This window comes from Ixodes scapularis, unplaced genomic scaffold (assembly GCF_016920785.2).
Source record: "Ixodes scapularis isolate PalLabHiFi unplaced genomic scaffold, ASM1692078v2 PGA_scaffold10__122_contigs__length_95168666, whole genome shotgun sequence".
In the NCBI taxonomy this organism is placed as follows: Eukaryota; Metazoa; Arthropoda; class Arachnida; order Ixodida; family Ixodidae; genus Ixodes; species Ixodes scapularis.
The window spans coordinates 46,667,249-46,686,393 of NW_024609836.1; the positions used below are offsets into that span (position 1 = coordinate 46,667,249).

General features: G+C 46.1%; 1 protein-coding gene across 1 annotated transcript; it reads right to left on the reverse strand.

Annotated features, from left to right (window-relative positions):
* Positions 1-1,118: 1,118 nt before the first annotated feature.
* On the reverse strand, positions 1,119-18,821 carry LOC8034654. Its single transcript, XM_029991105.2, has 4 exons — positions 18,519-18,821; positions 5,264-5,429; positions 2,663-2,991; positions 1,119-2,171 (listed from the first exon to the last, which is right to left on the reverse strand). The coding sequence occupies exons 1-4, from the start codon at positions 18,681-18,683 to the stop codon at positions 1,896-1,898; spliced, it is 936 nt and encodes a 311-aa protein (XP_029846965.2). The 5' UTR covers positions 18,684-18,821; the 3' UTR covers positions 1,119-1,895.
* Positions 18,822-19,145: the final 324 nt, after the last annotated feature.

The window sequence follows — 19,145 nt, forward strand, 5'->3', positions numbered from 1 at the left end:
TGTCGGTGACGTCATCAGTGACGTCGCTGATGACGTCATCAGTGATGATGACGATGCGAATGTCGGTGACGTCATCAGTGACGTCACTGATGACGTCATCAGTGATGATGACGATGACGATGCGGATGTCGGTAACGTCATCAGTGATGACGATGCGGATGCCGGTGACGTCATCAGTGATGATGACGATGACGATGTGGATGCCGGTGACGTCATCAGTGATGATGACGATGACGATGTGGATGCCGGTGACGTCATCAGTGATGATGACGATGACGATGTGGATGCCGGTGACGTCATCAGTGATGATGACGATGACGATGTGGATGCCGGTGACGTCATCAGTGATGATGACGATGACGATGCGGATGCCGGTGACGTCATCAGTGATGATGACGATGTGGATGCCGGTGACGTCATCAGTGATGATGACGATGACGATGTGGATGCCGGTGACGTCATCAGTGATGATGACGATGTGGATGCCGGTGACGTCATCAGTGATGATGACGATGACGATGTGGATGCTGGTGACGTCATCAGTGATGATGACGATGACGATGCAGATGCCGGTGACGTCATCAGTGACGATGACGATGTCGATGCCGGTGACGTCATCAGTGATGATGCCGATGACGATGTGGATGCCGGTGACGTCATCAGTGATGATGACGTCATCGGGGGGTCACGCGACATCGGCGGGGGTCACGTGACCTCGGGGGGTCACGTGACCTCGAGGAGGGGGTCACGTGACCTCGAGGAGGGGGTCACGTGACCTCGAGGAGGGGGTCACGTGACCTCAGGGGAGTCACGTGACTTCGGGGGGTCACGTGACCTCGGGGGGGGGGTCACGTGACCCCCCACAAGGTCACGTGACCCCGGTGGGGGACTCGCGCGGTGCATTATGGGACATTTCCCATGATGCACCGCGCGGTTACGCCGACGGCGACGGCGACGGCGACGCCGCTCAAGCCGGGAACGGGCCCCTAAGAGCTGCGCTCTAAAAACAAATTTTCACCCTGCTCCACTTAATATATATACATAGTATATATTTGTAAAACAAAAAGCGTTTTTTTTTTTTTTTTTTTTTTTTGCAGAAATGCTTTGACAAGCGTGTTCGATTTCAAATGAAACCACCAAGTACAATTTCGTGCACGGCTCTTCACGAAATATTAGTCATGGTAAGTCTGTGTCTTCAGACATCGCTGTATTTCCTCTTGTGCTCAAGCTTTCTTTTTCGAGAAGGCGCAGCAGCGCTCTCAGAAGCTTCTACTTGGTTGATCTCTTCCTCCATAGTTTTCACGGGGGCGATGAAAACAGATAAATAATTGATTTTGCCGAAAAAAAAGTTATTTGAGTGCTCCTCAGTGTTTTCATACGGTCTCACCAAACCGCTAAACGGCTGGAGGTAATAACCTAAATGGAGCCAAAGCCGCTAAAATTCGATGTTATCTCGAAATGAAATCATAATTGGCCTATAAAATTCCAGTTATATATATGGCGCCCAAAATTCTTCTCACCAGCTTCGCTGTAAAAGTTAGTCTCTTCACAAAATTTACGCTTCGCGTTTCTTCCTTGTACCGACAGCCATTGTTTTCGGTACACGCGAGAGATACGTGCTTCGAGCGAGTGCCGCGCCATTATTCGCTCCGTTCATTTCAGTGCTGCGCCGACATATGCTTCCAAAAGATGCGCAAGGAACGGGCCACGTGCTTCGGCGGATTCGACGCTACTTGCAAGTTAAACACATCGAGGTGTTTTAGGCAAAGGTCCATTGCAAGAAACTAAAGTATATTCTGGCGAGTCGTTAATGTATCTCGGGGTTTCGAGTATGAGGATTTTTAATAATTTTTCGGGCGATGATCGGCGAAGAAGGGAGACTATGTAGAAAGCCGTCACTCGAGCAGCTTGATGAGCAACAGGATGAGCTTGAGGCGCCCCAGCGGCGCGTACTGGCCGTCCACGTTGAACTCGGTGGCCTGGTTGGCGAGCGCCGGCACGTCCGGGAAGCAGCGCTCGAAGGCCTCCAGCTCGGGCAGTGCCTCGTCCTGGTTGCGCGGGAAGGCCACGGCGATCGTGTTGGCCGTCGTGCCGAAGCTATCGCGCAGGGACCGCATGAAAGGCATCAGACGCGCGCTGTGCATCGTGCAGAACAGCGCCGCCGACGTTACCTGCGTGCAGGCAGAGGGCAACGTCGGCAAAGAGGGGCATGGCCGCGGACACTCGCGAGAAAGGCACGCGAGTGGCTCTCTTTACGGCACCTCGAGGCATCGAGATATCACAGCTAGAACAGCCAGCCAGCTAGGGAGCCATACGCAACTTCGGAGAAAACATATTGCCATCCCAACACCACGGTAGACCATAAAGGGGAATGTCGCGAGCTCGCCCACGAGCGCGCCCACGGAAACCCAATCCAGACAACCTCGACCCATGACCCAATCTTATGACCCCTACATTTATAGGACCTTTACGCACTAACAGAGAAACAATACGCTCAAAGGGCTGAGAGAAAACGGACCTTTACGGAAGGATGAACTATAGCCGATTCCACGCGAAGTCACAGCGCCATAGTGGTGGTCATTCCTGCTTGTTCTTGCCGAGCGAAAAAACAAATTGGTGGTGCGAAATGAATACTGCAGATACTCTCGTCTAGCGCGCTTGCCTGAATGGTGCGCTTGGTGGAGGCCTCGGTAAAGTAAGAGGTGACGGCGTGTCCCTCCAGGCCGGCCTCGGTCACGTGCAGCGCCTGGAACATGAGCACGCCTGGCAGCACGTTGTGGAAAACAGCGCCGCCGTCCGTGGACGCCGGGAACTGCCGGGCCGCTTCGCCCGACCGCAGGGCCTCCGGGGCCGCGTCGGCACGGAAGAGGAACTCGCCGAAGATGCCCTCGTGGGTCACGTCCTCGGTGCAGTCCAGCGGACGAATCAGCTCCAGCTTGAAGTAGATGATCACGGAGTCGGCCGGCAGGAGGTCGCGGAGGGACTCGACCACTGACGAGACGTGGGGAAGACGATCTTAGGTAGATCCCCGGACTCGTTGTACGCAGAATGAGTTTTTGGCTATATAGTCTGTTGCAGGCTAAAAATTTCAGGACAAGCCCCTCCTTTAAAGCTTGTCTGCTCGCGTGGTTTCGTTTTCTCCACGTCTTCTCTCCAGCGTTCGTTCTACCGAAGCGGACAGTGTGGAGGGTTTTATGGGAGTAGCTTGTCCGGCTATTCATAGAACGCCAGGGAGGTCCTCCAGTTGTCCAAGCGCGCGCTGTTTACAAGCCCGCCCGCGTTTGCCCACATCATTACACCGCGCGTGCGCAGAAACCGCGTGAGGTGAGGCGTCTCTGCGCATGCGTCGACACCAGCCACCGCAGCGGCGTCACGTCGAAGCCGGTTGTTGGTCAATAATCTTTATGCGCCGGGAAATTGAGGGAGAGGAGGAAACGAGGGGACGTCAGAAAGCCGAGCTCTGCTTCGAAGGATATTAGTGGGTAGACGCAAAGCTAGCGACCTTTGTCTCCACTGCACTCGTCGAACAGGGTCGAAAGCGAAACCGAAGTGCAGTGGAGACAAAGGCACCTAGCGTTACGTCCAGCCACTAACCCTTCCAACAGAGCTCGGCGTTCTGACGTGAACTCGCGCTTTCCTCTCCTCCTCTCCCTCATTTTCTCGGCGGTGTCTCGTGACCCTCGAGCGTGCACACGCAGCCAGAGTACGATGGAAGGCAGCGAATGCGTGCTGGGGCTGCTGGAGGCCGTGCACCAGAAAAAGATCGCACTGCCGTTTCCATCCTGCCAGTTACTAAAGGGCGTCATAAGCAGTCCTCCCAAAGTGTAGAGCGAAAGTGTAACACGTAGTTTCCCGCTAAATTTAGCGAAGAAACGCTTCCTGTTAATCTAACACTATTGGTTATAAATATAAATGTACCAATCGTAGTTAAACAAATAAAATAGCACCAAAAATACAAGGACAAGAGGTAAACAGGACAAGCGCTAGTATTGTACTGTACAGTACCAATCATAACAGAATTCTGTACCTCACATTATGTGCACCTGAGCTTTACCATATCGACCAAGCACCCAACGACAGTATTGATGAATGCACTCACCCCTTTCCACTTTAGCGGAGCGAACGCTGGAGAGGAGGCCACCCCCCCCCCCCCCCCCCCCTCTAGCGTTTGCTCTGCGAAAGTGGAAAGAGGCGGCAAAAGCTTCCTTTGAACTAGTCCCAGAAATCTGTCGGTCCGTTCGTCCGTGCATTTGCTCGCTAAATTTAGCGGTGAATCTGGTTTGCCACATCACGTGACCGAGTAGTCGTAGAGTGACGTCACTTGATGCTGTCACGTAATAACATCAGGTGACGTCGCGTCCGGTCACGGAACATCAATAGGGAGTTTTCGTAGATCGTTTTCGCCGTCCCGCAACGCTCTCCGCCACCCGCCATGATACCGGAACTCTGCAGTCAAGGGCACCGGCGTGCACGCGCACTAGCGGCTTCTTCGTTGCGGAGGGCTTAGCGGAGGGGAAAACGCGGCCTACAAAAACTCTCTATTGTTTATTGATTTTTCCGCCAAATCTAGCAAAGAACAATAGGGAGTTTTCGTAGATCGTTTCTTTCGTCCCACAGCGCTCTCCGCAACCCGCTGCGCGATCCGAAACTCTACCGTCAAGGCCAACGGTGCGCAGCGGCATCTTTCTTGCTGGGAGCCTGGCGGAGCAGAGAAAACTATCTACGAAAAATCCCTAATAGGGAGTTTCCGTAAACCGGATTCCCCCACTGCCATGCCCTCCGCAACGAAGAAGCCGCTACTGCACCGGCGCGCCGATGGCTTTGACTGTAGACTTCCGGCGGGTATCGTAGCAGGTTGCGGAGAGCGTTGCGGGACTATGGTGGCTAGCCACCCTAGCGGGACTTCGAAAACCATCTACGTAAAATCCCTAATAGGGAATTTTCGTAGATCGTTTCTTCCGTCCCGCAACGCTCTCCGGAACCTACGAGATCCGGAACTCTGCAGTCAAGGCGGCGCATATGCGCACAAGCGGCGTTGTGAAAAGCGTAGCAGAGTAGGGAAAATGGTCTACGAAAACTTCAAGTTGTTCACACTCCGAAACGACTGTTTAATGTATCCTAGACGAACTTAAACGAACGCTTGACAGGATTTTGGATATAAATGTTGCTGGTAACCTTTCGAGCAGTGAAACGTTACCTGCTCCACGTAATTGTTGTTGGTGTCAGTAGCTGGGCATATCCGCGGAACGGCCCATGTACTTACCCCTCTTGTCCTCGTTGAGGTCGGCGTGGTGCGAGAGGAACACCAGAGTGGGGCGCATGCCCGCCATGCGCGCCAGGTTGCGATACCGGCAGAACTTGGCGCAGAAGAGGTCCACGCACACGTGCAGGTTGTCTAGGCTCGAGGCCGCCGGCACCCGCTCCGAGTCCTGCACATTTGGGACATATGAAATCACCTGACGAACCATCCCATTACTGTACGGTGAACGTGACTCCACATCGCATCGCTGCGCACTTCCCGAAGGTCACGGGAAACTACACACTGGCCTTGGCATATAGGTTACATTCACTTGATGTCACTCGCTAGGTTCGCTGGCATCGCCCACCACGGTCGCCATCTTCGAGGTCTCTTTCTATCGCGGGTGTCGTCTGGCCGGACCTTTTGAGCGTGGTTTAGCGGCATTTTACAGCTTTAAAGAGTCTTTTCGGCCGAAACTAGGGGTTATTCTTATACTTTGGTGCTTTCGAAGCGCCGTAAGAGTATTTTTTTGTGTGTTTCAGTTCGTTCTTGTCGCCATCGGGCTCGTTCACCGCGGCCGCGTTGCTCCCTCGGCTCCATGAAGCGCTCCATGTCGCGCGTTGTGCCCACGGCGGTAGCTCTTGCAAGAACTGATTGTTCTGCTTTTGTGCTTCTGCAGCACGGTGTGATTACTTTTTGTTTTGTTTTGCGCCTCTGTGTCGTACATACGTCGTGCCTTCGGTGTTCGCACTTGTGCAGAAACATACCGTGCGGCTCACACTGTGCGCAGTTTATAAAAAATCCGGCGCATTTTTATTTGCCCAAGCGATTTAAAAACCGCATGTAAGCGATTTGGCGAGCGGCGAGACAAGCGACGGCGACCCGCTTCGCTGCCGCTTCGCTGCCGCTCGGTCACTCGCGCGACGAGACAAACCGCATTAAAGCGACGGGAGCACACGACCAAAGCAATGAGCGCTAAGTTTTCTAGAAATCCCAAAATTGAGCTTGGCAACGAGCGATAGAGAAGGGTGAACCGCATGTAAGCGATTTAGCGAGCGAGGGCGACAGCGACGGGAGTCGGCGACGAACGACGGAGATTTCTCACGGTCGGTCGTCGCGTCGCTCGGTTTTTTGGATTTCTAGAAAACGTCGCTAATCACCTTGGTCGCTTGCTCCCGTCGTTTTCATGCGGTTTGCCTCGTCGCGCGAGTGACCGAGCGGCAGCGAAGCGGGTCGTCGTCGCTGTCGCCGTCGCTCGTCTCGTCCCGTCGCTCGCCAAATTGCTTACGTGCGGTTCAGGCTTTACACACGGCACTCGGCGGCAACAAGGAAAGTAAAACGGCCCGCCCCCGAGATAAACCTTTTTCTCTCTTTTGTACAAACTTCTTCAACTATATGATATTAGTACACACTACCAACGTACGACCGCGCACCCAAGCCAGTCAAACCGTGACCCCGAAGATGGCGGACCGACGGTGGCGCTCCCTGGCAAAATGGAACCTGCAGGCCCAGTGAATACCACCTATTGGTCGATTCCCTCCTGAACTTTAACTATCATGTTTCAAAGGATATTAATGATTCCTAGCGCATCCTAAACATAAATGCACGCATTACCCGTGACTTCCAGAATTACACCTGCATACTGAACCTTTTTCGGGCTCTGGTTCTATTGGTTAGACTTTTGTTCTACGGTATGGAATTCTTTGGGCGCTCAGGTTGGAGTGCATACAGAGACGACTTGTGAGAATTGTCTACGATCGCCGCATTGGACGGAGTGTTTTTGTATGATTATGTGGTTCTTTTGGGCACTCTTGGTCTTTCACCTCTTTCAACTAGGCGACTAGTTCGCGACATGGTGTTTTTATGTAAGTTGTTCAATTCTGTTTTTGATTCTCCAATGATATTAAGTAGGATTTCAATTCATGTCCCCCAGCGACAAAATAGGTCTACTCCTTTTTTTTTTTACCCCTCTTATCTAGAGTCCAGTCCTTTGCTGACACGAATGATTCTCACGCACAAATTTTTTAACCCTCACGTGGACTTTTTTATGCCTTTTAAAAAGTTCAAGAATAGTATAGCGGTCAGGATTGCCGTGTAGTTTGTTTACTTCAGTGCTGTTTTATTAGGTCAAGTTTAACCATAAAAAAGACCCTTAAATCTGATTGGGGAACACAATAAAGCTTGATTGATTGATTGAAGCTTCTTTTGTTGACTTTCTGATAGGTGCACAATGTGTATACACTCCGTGCGACGCGACTGGCGCGCCGCCGCGCGGCCGGTACCGAAGGTAGGCAGCGAGAACCCCAGAGAAAACGAAACCGAAACCACGCCGCGTACGTTGGTACGCATTGAAGTCGGAGTGGTGCGGTTGCGCTGGGTTCACAGCATGACGTGCTGCCTGTGCTGCGTCATTTTAAGTGCTTCAATAGTTATGCGTCGTATCTCGTGGAGACAAAGTTTCACAGTTTTTCACCTCGCCGATGTTTTGTGGGACAGCGACAACGATGGACCCGTGCCGTACGACGTGAGAAATTTGGTCTCCCGATCATGTCTGCCACTGTGTCGGCACGGCTGACATATTCTACACTGCCGCTTTGCGCTCTGCGTTTGTTTTCGTACCAGTAACGCCTACATGTGTCAGCGCCGATAGGACGAACCCACACTCGCAGGTATGCATTGCCAATTTCGTTGGAGGAATGCCCTCCAAAGAAGTTTCGTCCCCATCGTACGTGTCGATGATATTTCCGGACAAGTATGGCACGCAATCTGTACTTCATGAAGAAAGATTCGAAAGGTAAAAAAAGTGACAAATATAAATCTAAAGAAAACAACAATGAAACTCGGAATCACTGGAGAATCGACGTTTGAGTATAGAAGTTTATGTGGTGTGCTTTCTTTCTTGACCAGCCTCCTTTTGGATGTGGAAACGCTGACACTCCGAGTTCTGTAGACAACATTTTTTTTTCTCTCGGCTTTAGAGCCACCTATCGCAAAGTGGTTCGAACTGGAAGTACCGTCCACTGGTCCCTTCCTACCTGTAAAATGTGCACCTCCCACGATGAGTGGTATTATCTGACAGCCTTTGACGGTCAAAGCCAGTTCCCATTTAGTTACGCCGCCCAAACTAAATTTCCACCTGGTTTCGCGATGCCAACTCTTTTTGTTATATTAAGTGTTGTGCCAAGTGACGGTCATGTCAAAGTACCTGTGCGCCGAAAATCAGCACCTTGCACAACAGGTTATTACACAACAGCTGACCGCAAAAGCCCTCGGCGGCCAAACCGTGTGTTGGCCGACAACTTTGTTTTCTCGGCTTTGGAACCACCTTTCGTAAAGTTGTTTCAATTGGACGTACAGTCCACTAGTCCCTTCCTACCTCTAAAGACTCCACCTCTCCCGACCAGTGGTATTCTCTTGACAGCCTTTTCATGATCAAAACCGGTTCCCATTGAGTTACGCCGCCCAAACCAAATTTTCACCTGGTTTCCCTATGCCACCTTTTTTTTGTATAATAAGTGCTGTGTCATGTTACTGTCAAGTCCAAGCACATTAGCGCCCAAATCTGCACTTTGCACAGCCCGCTATAACACAACATTTTGGGTCCAATATTGGATATCCCGTACAGCTTTATTTCTTTATTCGTTAGAAACATAACTGTCACACCTGCTGTCTTAAAGAAACTTGGCTCTCTTCGTGCACAAACTTAGTGAACCTCTCACTCGCCTCCAAATATCATCGTTCCAGCAGTCCTAGGTTTACAGCGACGAGCGAAATAAATTTCCCACTCAGAGCAATTAAGGTGGCGGCCGTCTTGTTTTTCGGAAAATTACTCCAACTCCTTTTTCGGCCGCAACTACAGAAATTACCCCTAATTACGACTCAAACTCAATATATAAGTAGAGAACAGCTAAATGCCCTTCTGCCCCAGCACTCATGCAACGTCACCCTCAACGTATCGGCTCAAAAAGCAAAAGTTTCGTCCGTGCGCGCTTCCGCCGCCACAGCTTGGCATGCGAAAAGGCGCCGCAGGCTGCTGAACGCGCCTCACAGTCGAACGCCAGCTCCTCCGCTAGCGGCGCTGCGCGCGTTCTTCAAAGCGCCCCCTATAGTTCCCGCACGGAGTGTATAGAATATACCATTATATAAGAAAGAAATATTATATTTCGGTAAACATCATTTCACTATCAGATAAATACAATTGAAAACGAGCGTGTTGGTTAATAGATACAAAACTTGAAAGAATAAAACAGAGAGGACGAGGACGGGACCAGGACATCTTTCAAAGATTACTTTGAAAGATGTCCTGGTCCCGTCCTCGTCCTTTCTGTTTTATTCTTTCAATTTTTTGATCAGATAGACTTACATAAAGTTTTCTATCACACTTGTACTTCACATACATTATGTACCTGTAGCCAGGGCACTTCGGAGTATGTACCCACATGAGAGATCTGTGAGCGTTTTCAAATGCATTCGTCGGCATATTTGTAACATCAAAACAGAATATTGGATAGAGACTTGCAAATGTTCGCTTTGTTACAACTGTCCCGGTACTACGATTGCTTGGTGTGAAGTCACGATGAATTGGAAATAATCTATGAAAGAATTATTTCTACAGTTATAGTTTCCAAGTTTAAATTATCAAAACATATGTTGTTTCCAGTTGAATTGATTCTAGAAATGTTTTGAAAAAATATAAATACATTTTGGTTTATATAACATTTCTGGAAAATCTATGATGTGCTGTACATTATTAAATTCAATTGTTATAGTGGTTTTAAAACTTTTCCAATCGTATGATACAATCACATTACACTTTAATTGTTCGGTTAAGAGGACTCGAGTTTCCAAATTTGGTGTTGTTTGGAATCTTCCGCGAAAGACTGTCAAGTAGAACTTTGTAATTTTCCCCAGTGTTAATTAAAGTGTCTGTGTAATTATTTTTACTTAGAGTTAGCTTAAATGTAATTTATTGGTATATTTTATCAATTTTAAAAAGAAAACTATTTAGATCTTTGATCTTAACGGACACTTCTAGAATCTTTGAGTTTTTGGTGACTTCATATCTCTTGGCAAATCATATTTGTTATCTCTTGGTTTTTTCAACACCACTAACAGTCTTCTGGGCCTCTACGATGACTTTATAATTGTTTAGTTCATGGGTTTCAGACGTATCTGGATACCAAAACTCGGACGTGACTGTAGACCTTGAAAAATCATCTGAGTGGGTGATCAATTTTTCGATCGTTGAAAGCTGGTTCCAGGAAGAAAAAAAAGATTATTAGATTACATTATCATTAACACTTCTAATTTCTAAAAATACATTCGCGCCAATATTATAAACAAATGTAACAATATCAGCATCAGTGAGATTCGAGTCATCACTTTTAACAATTTTTAGTGTGCATTAAACTACACTTTTGGAAAACCTAAGGGCTTCCCTGCTATTCGAACACAAGAGTTCTCCTTCGTTTTGAGATTTTGTAGTGTCATTTCAATTTCTAACAGTTTCAAAGGCATGACGTTCATCAGTTGGAAAAAACTTTCGATTGTTTGCCCATTCCTTTGTTTATTAGTAACTCCCTCCACGTAAACGTTCATATGTTTTTGTACATCCTATTTTACTATTGGAATAACCTGTTCTTCGAAGCCGTAAATTTCTTTAGCTTTGTTTTGTTTTGGATTATTTAAGGCATTTTTCAACTAGTTTGAATGCTGCATTTCGTGATTTCGGTTTAACCTCTGCAAATGTATCTTTAGCAAATGAAACCATTTTAGGTTTCGCTCGATGAAAAAATGACTTACCAGATGATGCTATAAAAGCCTTGCATGGAGTTGTAATGAATTCGTTAAAAATAAATTTTATTGCATTCCAAAATAGACATTAATTGAATGCTTACGAAAGTGTTGACGAGAATTCGTAAGTGAAACCATTCATTATAGAAAATTTGTACACAGGTTCATAAAAAAATATCTAACGTAATAAAACATTTTTCTTTGTTAAAATCAATTTGGCTATTTTTTGATCTGTAATTCTTAAAGAAAACTCCATGATCTCACTATACTATATCACAAACTTCAATGGGTTTGGACTGAATACTAGCCATGAATTGGGTTCTTTGTTTGGTGGAAATGTGTAAAGTAAATAATTTTTCATCATAATTTCATTATCATCTGAAGAAGCATCTTTGACTAAACTACAATGAATAAATGTTGTCCTGACATCTCTTTCAACATTTGTTGAAAAATCCCCGATTACTTGTTTCTTCCTTTTCATTTCCATCTAGTGATTGTTCGATTCCAAGTATTTTTCTCAAATTAATGTCTTTTCCAAAATACACTTTCCATCCTTTCTTTGGGGTCATTGATACACTATTAGTATTACCTGTTTGTACTGCAAATAAAATTGGAATATCCTCTTTAGGCATTTTAAAGTATTTAACCATTTGATAATTCAGAGAATCACAATCATTATTACCATCGTCAATGGTTCTATGTTTTGCTTCCCCTGTATCTTAAATGTACAGTCAAATATTATTTTTGAATTTTGCAGATTTATTATGCCATGTGTAAGGGATCGCTCTTTCTTTCATTGCAATAAAGTATTTTCTTTTTGGATCTAACTTCTGTATCTCGTGAAATGTTACACAACTTTCACCATTTGTAAATTTTTATTAATTAGAATATCCTTCATTTATTAGACAGAAATGTTTTATCATATAATCGTCTACGCTGGTCTTATTAATTTTTTAATCTTATATAAAATATTTATTTTAGAACATGAATAATTTACAAGTTCCTCAGGAATACTTCCACCGCTTTTATGTTCAATATTAACATATAGTTATTTTATAAGATCATAGACACTTGTATGAATACCATTTCTAACGATTTTTCCCTCATTACCTATTATGTTTATCAGTCCATCTTCGTATTTTCTAAGAAATTCTATTTTTCCATCACAACATATTGTACTTCTAACCAATCTTTTCCAGTTCATCAACAGTTTTTTTTTTAATTTCCCTGCTTAGTTTTTTTTACTTATGATTTTGATAGACTTGTATGTTCACCTAATTTTTTCTGCAAGTTAATACACATTATCTGGATATTCATTGAAGATATCTTCTAAACGAGGCAGTTCAAGTTCTCTATAAAAATCCCGACCAAAAATTTCATTGATTTCTTTTAACTCTAGATCAAGATTACGATTTACTAGAGTGGATGCAGTAATGGCTGCAAAAATGTTTCGAAAGCCGGGATTCATGGTTACAAAGCAAATACCTCCGACTTATATAACAATGTCAACATTTATTACGTTTAGTCTCCCATGCGGGAGACATCATCAGTGCAGCCTAGAAACAACCCGACTAGCTACCAGCAACCAACATTACGGAAGAAGAGAAGGACAAAGCAAGCGTTTGGTTGCTGTAGCTAGTGAGGTTGTTCCTAGGCTGCACTGATGATGTCTCCCGCATGGGAGATGAAACGTCTGCTCATAAATGGTTGACATTGTTATTTAAGTCGGAGGTATTTGCTTTGTGAGTAGTGGCTGGTAAACTCGACTTGTCTAATCATTGTGCAAAGTCAAATGTCTTTGCATGCTGATCTTTTATCGTCTGTCTGATATTTAAGTTTTTTGTAGCAGTCTCTAAGACTAATTCCATATCATTTCTTAATGATTCCTTCGCTTCGTTATTATGTATCACTCGATCTTTAATGGCTTTCTCATTCTTTATAATGTCCCTTAACATGTTGACATACCTTACTGGATCCATTTATATAGCCACATCTTTTCTAGACGAATCATTTTAAGTAGACTTAAAATATTTCCCTATACTAAATGAAAGACTATTAAGAGTTTATATCACAACCAAATATATCAATGGGAATGTACTAGTATGGCTATTTATAAATATAGCATATGGTCCACGTAATTCTGGCAAAACAAATTATGTTTTTTTTTTTTTTTAATTTACGATTGGACTATTTACAACAGGCTGTATGTGTATGCAAAATGTTAAGTGAACAGAAATATGAATTCCTTCAGATTATTCATAAGTTGAGTGCAAATGCAGATGAAGAAGTAGCTTTCTTTACTGATAATGAAAAATATGGTCACTCGCCTCGGCGAGCGAGCGCATATGCGTGGCTGAGTGGTTACCGCGCTAGACTTTCGAGTGGAGGCCCAGGGTTCGATTCGTGGGGGTTACGCGTCTTTTATTTATTCTTTCAGATTGATGTGCTGGTAAATTCGAGAACCCTGTTGCTTGTTCGAGGTGTCAAATGTTCTAAGCGTCGAACCTTCTACGCCGATTATGCCAGAAGCCAACGCGTCTATAAGGGTCTCCGCGTGGCGAGCCGCAGTTTCGCCGACATCGTGCCTGCGATGCTAACCTACTTCTCTATTGTTTTGGGCAAAAGTCCGCCCCATTAAACGTTCAGTTTCTTCAGTTATTCGCCGCCTCATAATTTGTCATTCGTAACAATATAATAGAAGTTAATGATTTGGATAGTTATTGATAATTTCGGAAATACTGGAGATAAAACATTTCGGGAAAAAGATTCAGATTTGTTTACAATGTCAAGAAAGAAGAATTGCTCGATCATATTTATAGCTCATGATTTACATAGTATTTCACTGGTATTAAAGAGCAATTGTGACTATTTCAATTTGTTTGGATTTAAAGATGATAGGAATATGACAACATTTAAAAATAAATTTGCATTAGATGAATTTCAAAGTATTCACACCCCTTAACACAACATAAATATAATTACAGGAATTAGAGGAGATCCGGGGATTATATTTCAATTAGATGATCAGGGGAATTATAATATAAAAGAGAAAAAAGTTGGTAAATGTTAAGCAACTCATTTAAAACCTTGATGTTGCTAATCTTATCTCCTTGTAAAATTAAAATAAGATTAACAATGAAAATATAAGGACTTAAAAGAAAACCATGAACAACTTAAAAAGGCATTGAAAATAAATTTAAGAAATTAAAAGAAAGTCACGAAAAATGAAAAGAAAACCATGAAACAGGTGTATAGTATAAAAGATAAATTTTAGCCAACCTCTAAAAAAATGCGTTTTGAACCAATTGAGGGGGATCTCGTTGGCAAAGATATAGGATTTAAACAACATGGTTTATATCACACCAAACCTGTATTTCCGAAAGACAAAAAAAAAAAAAAAAAAGACAGAATTCGAATTTGTTTGATAAGTTGGTAGTTTGTTGGTTACAGCAAGATATATTAAGCCAATCCAGCAAATATATTGAATTATCGTTTACAAGCCTCTTTGTTAATAATGATCAAATTTCTTTTAAGACAAAGGGTGAAAACATCACACTCAGTATATTATATTAGACAAACTTCGGCCTTTTAGCAAATAATGTCCATATGTCAATGAACTTATTCCATCTTCTAAGAGAACTCTCATCATCTTGAAAGGTTAAGCCTTTCTCTGCTACTGTCTCTGTGTACATTTTATAATTTTTGAACTTACCCCATTTTGGTTTATGACTGCATCTCTTTTATCTTCTAACTGGGAGCTGGCTTCACTTGGAGAAAGGATTTAAGGTGCCGTTTGGCGCAGCTTCAAAGCTGATGACGTCGGCTCGCACCGTAGGATACTCAATGCTTTCGCATTAAGAATAAATCCGGGCGATGCTCGAGGATAGAAATGCTAAGAAAGCACCACTGTAGTCGAAGGAAACAAAGACCACGGTACGAGCGTTTCTGCTGTCTTGAGGGTGCCGCCACAACATCGCCGCACGAGTAGATGGATCTTCCCTTCTAGGACGTGCTGGGTTATCATCGCGGCACGCGACGGGAATTCAGATAAAGATGGCGCTCAACGCGGAACGAAGAACTTCCATCACGCCGACCACGTCAATGATCACCACCGACGACATGTTTTTCAGCAGGAATCGCGACACAGCGCAGGCGCAGTCTTATCTTTCTCTTGCTAAGTAAGTAAGTCAGGTGAACCAAGACCCTTTTAGATCAGGGCGGGTACTCTGAAAGAGTGCCTCTGGTTCCATGATAAAATGAAGTGTTCACTCGATAGATGGGGCGTAGCTCCCAGCATTATAAAATTCTGCAATTTTCGTCACATCGCTAATTATTCAACAAAATGTGGATCAGAATATTCTTTAAGAAAACTTTTAAGAAACATTCGCCGGCTATTTATTGTTTATGATCGCGGTGCTGGTGAGGTAGACTCCTGAAATGACGTGGCACCGTGGAGGCATCGCAGTGAAAAGGCATATAACTTTCGAAGGAAAGAAAGTGTAAGAGAGTCCGCTTTTCCTTAAAAAATTCTACAGCAAAATGTTTTTTTTTTTTTTTTTTGGGGGGGGGGGGGGGGGGCGGGGGGGGTTCTATTTTTGTGTTTTGGTTTTCTTTTCACACCTTTTACGACGTGCAGTGGACGGGCCCTTGCTAACACAAGTGAGGACGTGCAGGCACGGGCTACCAGAGCACTGCAGAAGCCGCTTGCTGAAGTTTGACGATGCACCCGACGGCCTTCGTTCCGTGCCTTGCGAGCACAGGTTGGAACCCGAGCTCCAAGATACAAAGCTGCTGCATTTTCTACGTCACATATGGAGGTCAGCGCGAGGGGCAGATCGGACACAAATGCCGCGTCAGCGTTCGGCTGAAACTCCTCACCGATTGAGCGCGAGTTCTCACTGATCAAACATGTTCTCACTGACCTGGCATATACCAAATGACGGAAGTTTCTGACGCCTCACCAAGATGGTGGCCCTGACCGAGGAAAGTGGCATGCGGCTGCAGCTACAGTTCCCATGGGGACCGTAACCCAATAGCATAGCTAGGAATTTTTTTTTTTTTTTTTCGGGTTTGGTGTTTGGGATATCTGATGTCCATGACTGGAGCGGTGTGGAAGGGGAGGGGGGGGGGAGGTCAAAATGGATGCGTATATTGTACGGTCGGCTGGATTGCGGGGGGGGGGGGGGGGGGGGTCTGAAGCTTCATAAATTTCCCCCTTGGCCAGGGGTTTCCCCAGGAATTGAAATTAGAGGGGGTGTCTAAATTTTTAAGAGGCGGGGGGGGGGGGGGCGCATTGGAGAGTAGAGGAGTCGTTGCGAATTAAGGGGGTGCCTTCAGAAAAACAAAAACAGTGTAATACCCCGCCCCCCCAGGAGGTGTTTATGGAAATCTCTGCCCCTGCAACTACGCCACTGGGCTCCAGTGAGCCAAAGAGTGCGCTCCTCCTGCGGAAAGCAGCCAGGAGGCACGTGCTGCGCTCCGTGTCTCTGATTAGCTTGAGGGGACCTTGCCAAATGAATTGTATTGTAAACACTACTTTTCAAGCGTGTGTAAGTTATCACACCGGGGGAAAAAATGGAGAATCACTAGGCCGTGGATGCATGCGCGGCGTCTGATATATCCGTAGAAAGCTGATGCGCATGCTCAGAATGCGTTCCACCGCCGAGCAGAGAAAAATGAAGTTGCGCATTGTGAGCAATCCGCCTTGGGGTGTGCGGATATTTGAGTTTCGAAATAGATTTGAATAACGATTGTCTGAATTATTCGATTCGAGTTTCGAATTCATATAGTATTCGAGTTTTCGAAAATAACAAGTATCAGCGTGCCTGGGGAAAGTTCAAGATAATTCGGGAACGTCGATCACATGGTGCAATAGCCCTCACAAGTCTGTGTTGGATCTAAACCGTGTCTGCATTCAGAAGTCTTAAAGTGTGTGTGTGTGTGTGGGGGGGGGGGGGGGGGTGCAACGATTTTAAGATGAAAAGAATTTGCATCTCGCCATTTTTACGTTGTTCATCGTGTTCCGGAAGATAAACAGAACATCTCCTTCATTAAAAAAAAATGTCGCGATTCCGCAGCATATTCGGAAAGCAAAAGTAGAGCTTTTTGCCCCACCTACAGCCGCGAGTGGCAGCCGAAGGAACCACGAGGCGAGAAGATTACGTGACCTCGCTCGGCTCTAAGCTGCAGCATAACGCCTGCTACTAGCGAGTTTTAGTAGACTGTGTTTCAAGCTCCGCTAGGCCCCTCCGGCCGCTACCCGGAACTCTACAGCCAAGGCCATCGGCGCGCAGGCGCAGTGGCGGTTTCTTCGTATCGGAGGGCTAGCGGAGGGGGAAACACGGTGTACTAAAACTCCCTACTGTCAGCAGAGAGAGGGAGAAGAAGCGTCCTCCGAGAGAGCATACGGGAACCTACAGAGCACCCCGAATTACGTCACTAGGAGTGCGACCAGGTGTGACCCTGAAGACTGGGAGTAAGCTGACGAATTTCAGAAACGACGTCCGATCAGGCAATACGACGGTCGGAGGCGAGGGTTTTCAACGCTCTCCGATGCTACGAAAACCCTCGCCCCCCAAGGTCATTCCGGCAATCCGCGCGTCGGATCGGAAGGTTTCGTCGTACATGTGTTTCGCGCTTTATGCTCTTTACTTCAAAACTGTCAGAGGGCAACTTCCACAAATTATTGACCGAAGTCCGGAAAACGAACCATTTCTGTCGAAATAGCTCGTTTGCCCACGCTACAAGCGCGAGGTAGCCCGCGCTCCTGGATTTGAGACATGCATTTCAAACCCGAGCGCTCGTTCTGCGGAAGAACACTTCGAAGCAGCCACCTCGAGCTTTCGTGCTTGTGGTCGGCCCTGCTTGCAACATTGAGAAACTCAATATCCGACTAAGCTAACGGGAAGAATTAACGCAGGAAGAATAAGTTTGCTCTTTGTGGCGCTTATAGAAGATGTTTCATTTTTGTTCGAACACATGTTTTAATAACGTGTACAAGACTGCGCAAGAGGAATGGACCGATCCGTTCACTCAGCATGCTGTGCGTCCACCAAACGTAAATCGGAGGACACACTCGTCAGCTGTGTCATAAGTTTGTCGTTTACGTGTGTTCACTAACACCGTTTCTATTCGCGCTTACCTATCTTCGTTCCGCGTGGCCTGCAGGAAAATAGACCGGTAGTGTTTTTTACTCATCTAAGCGGACTATTTGAGACTTCTGAACATTGCGAATAAAATTTTCAGAGCACTCGTATTCGATTCGACATTCGAACTTTTGGATTATTCGTCACTATTCGATTCGAACTCGATACCACCTTTCTTGAAACCATGGTTCCAGTGCGTAAACCCAGTTCGCACTGTGACCATGACAGACCTTCAAGCTCGTGCCAGCATTCGTAATGCCCACGCGCGTTCTCTGCCCAAAGGAACAGCGATTTCCGAAAAAAAGGCGGATATTAAAAGCCAGGTGGCGACGCATGCTCACGGGGGCGCAGCAGACAGACACGGAGATGAGCTTCTTGCGCAGCAGCGACAGCGCCACCCCTTGCCAGAGCTTGTTCACTTCGCAGCAGGTGAACAGCTCCTCGGTGTCCAGGTACGCCAGCAGCTTCTCCACCAGGAAGTCCTTCTCCAGGATGCAGCCGTCCATCTTGCGGTCCCGGCACTGGGCTCCTCGGAGGTTTCGTTCCAAACGGGATGCAGTGCAGCAGCGATCGCGTGCGATTTTCCACGAGGTTCGAGCGCCAACGGTCTTCTTTCACCTTTTCGATTCGCTTGACGCCATTACAACCCAAGTTAAGGAGGGCGAGAAGTAAACATTTTCATATCACAAGCTCATTTCTATAGGAGGTATTTACTGGACGCCATATTTGAGGACGATGTTTAGAGTGCATGCTCAGAACGAGCTCACATTAATACCCTGCTAAGACTGGCAGCCTTGATGGTGCTAAATGCACGCTCCAAAAGGACTGCGGAAGCTTGCCGTCAGCACGCGCTCAGGCAGCGGCTTAGACTTTCCATTTTCCCGGGGGGGGGGGGGGGGGGGGGGGGATGCTGCGCGTTACCTTTTTGCCAGAACTGGGAATTGAAGCTAACGAAAGCACGCTGGGAT

Bases quoted from the DNA above. Each gene is read 5' to 3' on its own strand.
- LOC8034654 (XM_029991105.2), bottom strand. From the start codon at position 18,683: ATGGACGGCTGCATCCTGGAGAAGGACTTCCTGGTGGAGAAGCTGCTG. The intron at 5,430-18,518 runs GTGAGCATGCGT...CCAAATGTGCAG, and splicing joins TGTCTGTCTGCTGCGCCCCC to GACTCGGAGCGGGTGCCGGC. The intron at 2,172-2,662 runs GCAAGCGCGCTA...GCCTGCACGCAG, and splicing joins CCACCAAGCGCACCATTCAG to GTAACGTCGGCGGCGCTGTT.